The 5,517-nt window shown below is 50.6% G+C and overlaps 1 protein-coding gene across 1 annotated transcript in view; it reads left to right on the top strand.

Moving 5' to 3' along the window:
• Window positions 1-4,833: 4,833 nt before the first annotated feature.
• LOC115280774 (metallothionein-1D) overlaps window positions 4,834-5,517 on the top strand; it is a 1,771-nt gene continuing 1,087 nt past the window's right edge. Inside the window, exon 1 of the mRNA XM_029925848.1 lies at window positions 4,834-4,942. Coding sequence (XP_029781708.1) covers window positions 4,915-4,942 — 28 coding nt within the window. The 5' untranslated portion in view covers window positions 4,834-4,914. The remainder of the gene's footprint in view (window positions 4,943-5,517) is intronic.

The raw sequence follows: 5,517 nt of genomic DNA, 5'->3' as shown, positions 1-5,517 counted from the left end.
CCCTCCCCAAAGCCTTACGGTGTTCCTCTTGCTAGGTTAATCGAGCCCCGCTTCTACCGCCCAGGGGTGGGACGTCCTGGCTTGTCCGGGTCCCCAAGGACTGGCTGTGGATCTGAGACTCGAACCCGGGCGGCCAGCACCCATTCCCGCGTTCGAGTCCTCCCCGGGGACAGTTCTCACCGCTGCCTTTTTCCTTGCAGGTGGCTCCTGCTCGTGCGCTGGCTCCTGCAAATGCAAAGCCTGCAGATGCACCTCCTGCAAGAAGAGTGAGTGCCTTCTTTTCTCGCACACCTCCTACCCGCCGCCGCCCCCACCCCATTCTCCTAGGGGAAGTTGATGCCCCCTCCATGGGCCCTGTCGGGGAGGACGGAATCATTCATCTTTTGTGCCCAGCGCTCATCTCTGCCGCCTCCTTCTCTTTCACAGGCTGCTGCTCCTGCTGCCCCGCGGGCTGTGCCAAGTGTGCCCAGGGCTGCATCTGCAAAGGGGCATCGGACAAGTGCAGCTGCTGCGCCTGATGTCCGGGAGAGCCTGTTCCCGATGTAAATAGAGCAACGTGTACAAACCTGCCGGGTTTTTGTTTGTTTGTATGTTTGGTTTGGGGTACAAATCTGATGCATTTGCTACATTCCTTTTTTTTCTTATAAAATTCGTGAATTATAATAAAAGTTGTTAACTTCTTTTTTCGCTTCTGTTTTCCTTTGCGAGCCCAGGAGGGCTGGGGTGGAATGGATTGGAAATGCAGAAACCTGGGTTCTGGACACAAGCGTTAGTCCCTAACAAACTGGGTGCCTAAAAGCAAGTCAGGTTACATCGCTGAACTTAAACTTTCTGTAAAATGGAAGAGCCAGATGATATAAAGGCACAAGGACTGATCGGGCCCTCTCTTCTCCTGTCAAATGTTGATGGCACAGAAACTTCTCAACCCAGAATTTATTTAATTTATAAGTAATCTCTAAGACCAAGGTGAGGCTAAAACTCTCTACCAGAGATCAAGAGTCATGCTGTAGGGACTGAGCCAGCCAGGTGCTACGTCAATCCAGAATTTCTCATGCTCCATGGGTTCTTTGCTCAGCATCGGTTCCTCACCAGATTTTAGGCTTGAAAGTGACTAAGGGGAGTTGGAAAACAACTTCTCACCTGTTTGAATCCTACATGGGGCTTCTCAAAAACTCTTTGTGGTGAAGGTATGGTTTTTACTTTCTGTGCATCGCAGTCTAAACCTTGGTGAAACTATATTTTACAGAAATGCCATAAAAGGACAATACAAATCTCACATTTTTAGATGAAACATACATAATTTCAATAAATACATGAACAAATAACATTAGAGATTTTAAAACACTACACATATATATAGTCATGGAAAGTGTCCACTGAGCACTAGAAACAATTCACAAAGGCCCCAGTGCGGTGGACCACACACATGTGAGTAACTCTGTCCTGGATGTCCTTTCCCACAGGGAACTTGGCTTGCCACTGACAGGACACCCAGTACCCCTGAGAACATTCTGTTGTGACTTGGCTCCGAGTCTTTGGAAGTTCCTCCCCAGATCAGGCTGGAATCTGCCCCTGCAAAATCCAGCTTTTGGCAACTTGAAACCAACAAAGTTACTAGGGAATTGGAGACAATGGCACAGCCATTTCCCAGCTAGAGGGAGGGTATCCAAGAACTGGTTCCATGTCTGTCTATGCAGGGTGGCAGCCACTCCTGCAGTTTGGAAGTCGTTGGGGTGCTTATGAGGCAGGAGAGAGGTCCTGAGTGACTTGTAATTAATGCCAACGGTTAGTCCCCCTTGGCTCTTTGTGGAGGCAATTGCTATTTGATGTTCAATCAAAGGAGAAAGTGAGTCACGTGGCTCGGAATCAGGACCATGCTTGCCTGTGGGTGTCTGGTGTGTAGAGAGGATTTCAGAAGGCAGCCTGTGCCCAGTGCATGGGCTTTGCTGCCAGGCAGTCTGGCTCACAGCCTACTTTGCCACAGGTGGAATTGCCTGGGCAAGCTGCTCAACCTTGCTGAGCCTCAATTTCCCCATTTGTAGAAAGGAGATTCAATCTCTATGTGGTATTAAATGATAGTCTCCTGGCTCCTGGCTAGGGCTTAATAAACAATGGTCATTATGTCCACACTGACATTCATGGAGAGGGAATCCTACTGAATCCCAATAAGGCTCTTGGGGAAAGGGTCATTCCTCTGGAAGCATTACTCTGTTGGAGGTTAAGGGTGGGGTTGGAAATTTGCTGACCTGGTGCTGGGAGGAGGATGGATGACCAGCACAGTGGTCATGGTCATCCATTCTCCTCCCAGCACAGTGCCTCCGGGACAAGATGCTGCCACAGCATTTGGACAGACAAAAGTCTTCACCATCCTTCATGTCATCTGGTCTGCAGGAATCAGTGAGAGAGTGAACATGCAAGCGTTGGAGTAACTGAGCCATCTTCAGAGAGATGGAGCCACCTGTCCAAGGTCACACAGCTCCTAATCAGGGGTCTGAACCAATACAGCTGGCTTCAGGCCCTGCCCACAGCTGGCTGGTCATGATGGCACTGGGTACTAAATATTGCCTCTCACTATTCAAAGGTGGAAGGGCCTCTGGAGATGGAGCAATTGTGCCCAGCTTGAGAGATGGGAAACTGAAGCCCAGAGAGGGCAGAAAGTTAATGGAGAGGATCTGACTGCCAACACAGTGCTCTTCCCTCTGCTACTCTGTGCCTGGTGTTTGGTGTCCTCACCTTGCATGTGAAGTCATGGTACAGGCAGGAGGGTGAGGGCATGCAGCAAAGCCCGTGTGAGTGCAAATCCCACCCATGTCACTTTCAGCTGTGTGACGTAAACCTCTCCAGCTTAGTACTTCCGCTGTAAAAGGGGCGAAGAAAGGCATCTAACTCAAAGGTTTGAATGAGTTAATACGTGTAAAGAACTTAGAACAGTGTCTAGCATGTCACAAGCAAACTATTAATATTAGATATTACTTTATTATTAATATACATAGCATAGGGCACATTTGTTTACTTCCTGACAGGCTTGGGGTGGTATTACTTTATTATTAGTAGTATGCATAGCACTAGGAGGATTTATTTACTTCAAATCAGCCTGGCTTGGGGTGCCTGGTTATGTGTCCTGTGTGGTTTTTGTCTGGCCTTTGGGCCAGAGAGCATCATTCAATTTCCCCACAAAACTGTGATCAGCCTTACAGGTATAAAGCCACGAGGAAGATGCTCTGTGCCTTAGATCAGCTACCAAAAGACACCTGCAATTTCTCTTACCACCTACACCATACTTTATTTTATTTAACATTGTACTTTGAAATGATTAATATTTTCTTTAATTAAAAATTTTTTAAATGTTTTTTATTTATTTTTGAGAGAGAGACAGTGCGAGCAGGGGAGGATCAGAGAGAGAGGGAAATACAGAATCTGAAGCAGGCTCCAGGCTCTGAGCTAGCTGTCAGCACAGAGCCCAAAGCCGGACTCGAACCCACGAACCACGAGATCATGACCTGAGCAGAAGCCGGACACTTAACCAACTGAGCCACCCAGGTGCCCCTTTATTTTCTTTAATTTAAATGAAAGACAAACTCTTTATGATTACTAAAAATGAGAATCAATCTTATTAAGACATAGAAGATAGCCAGAAAAGTATAGATAGTAAATGAAAATATGCTATATAACTATCTGTATATTTCACTTATCGATCACTTCATTTGCTCCCCATGATTTGAGGGGGTAGCTTACTCTTGTTGAAAAGGTCTCAAGTCGTAGAGAGGCACAGACATACTTAGGTCAAAATCCGGCTTACCATGGACTTTCTCTTTCCCCAGGGAAACTAACTGGATTCAAATCAGTGTACAACTTCTTGCTGTGTGATCTTGGCCAAGTAATTTAGACTCTGTGCTGTAGATTTCCATTAAAAAAAAAGGGCACAAAAGTAACAGTAATTCCCTATTTGGGGTCTTTCCCTATTGGGGTCACCTTTGTGAAATTTACAAGTTTCAAAAGAGATTATAAAATGGCCTGGTACATAATAAATGTTATGTAAGTCTTGAGACGCTTAAAGAGTAATAACCACTTGTCTTTATTACTTTAAAGCCAGGTCTCCCTAACACCTAAAAGAATCCTTCCTTTGTGGGCATCCTACCCATTGGGCAAGAGTTCGGCCAGTCTGGAGTGGGGTGAAACGGCAGGCTGTGGGGAGCGCTAGTTTTAACCCAAAAAAGTACCTGGGCAATTGTGCCCATATATCCTTTCGCCAGTGGAGAACGCAAAGAGGCAATAGTCTTGTGTCTTCCGCAAGGTGCATAGGATAATGGGGCCCCAAAGCCCGACGTGGGGGCGAAAAAGACATGCCAGGGGAGGCAAAGGTTACGTCCACCGCCCATCCTCCTCTGCACGCAGCTCTACCAAGTCGCCCTGCACACCCACCCTGTGCCCCTTGCCGCCGCCAAGCCTGGGTCTGGAAGGAGAGGCCGGGTTGCACACGGGCTACGGGAAAGGGCGACTCCGGGGATACATGCCAGGGGTAGGGAAGGCTGCGAGGATCCAGGCAGGGTTCCCAAAACGGATGGGAACGGAACGGCTGTCATCCTCCTGGAGATAGAGAGTGGGCGGCCGGCGAGGCTAGGACACGACGTGCCGACCACCGCGTGCCCTTCCCCGGGGTGCGCACGGAGCCCCGCCGCCCTCGTGGACCGGTGCACCCAGCCCGGCGGGGTGCACACAGCACAGCTGAGAACACCCGGGCCGCGCGCTCTCCGCGGGACGGGTGCAAGGACAGGGGCGGGGCTTTTGCGCCCGGACCGCCCGCCGCCGCTATAAAGTCGGCCCGTGGCTCACAGGCTGCACCACGCCTCCAGCCCTCAGCAGTGTGCTTCTTGTGTCTCCTGGTTTGGACCTCCGTCGTCACCTCGGCTCAAGATGGACCCCAACTGCTCCTGCTCCACCGGTAAGGGGTCCCCGGCTCTGAGCCTTAGGCTGCAGTTTCCCAGGCCCGGACCGACTGTCCTTGAGTTAGAAGAGCGAGAATTTTGAACTTGAGCTGGAGCGGACACCCTTCGTGAGCACCTGCTGTGCTCTCTCCTTCCCCCAGCTCCTGAGAGCATTTCCGTTCTCGCTGTGCCTCTGTGTTCCAGTGGAGGGCACTGCGGTCACGTCGGGGTCCCCTGGTTTGTCGGGGGCTGCTGAACTGGGACACAGTGCTCTGTCCAGGCCTTGGAGCCTCCAGTGCTTGATGGGAGGTGGGGCATTGCCCCCTCAGGATTCAAGACCAAGGGCCCTGGCCCCCAGCCTTAGCCTGCTTGGGCTAAGCCTGGAGCCTAGGACCTTCCCTGTGGAGTAAAAGCAGGAGGGGACCTACCTTTCTAAGCACCAGCAGAGAGAGTGGGGCGTCCCTTCCCTGCCCTGCATGAGAAGGCAGCTCCCGGGGCTGGGCAGGGACAAGGAGGCCCAGGGGACGCTTGTCCCCCTCCCGATACCCCTGCTGTGGCTCCTACACTGCACTTGTGCTCACTGTGCTTCTTT

Source organism: Suricata suricatta, chromosome 16, assembly GCF_006229205.1.
Source record: "Suricata suricatta isolate VVHF042 chromosome 16, meerkat_22Aug2017_6uvM2_HiC, whole genome shotgun sequence".
NCBI classification, from domain to species: Eukaryota; Metazoa; Chordata; class Mammalia; order Carnivora; family Herpestidae; genus Suricata; species Suricata suricatta.
Note: the sequence above shows the minus strand (reverse complement) of the source record. Positions and strands in the feature narration are given on the sequence as shown.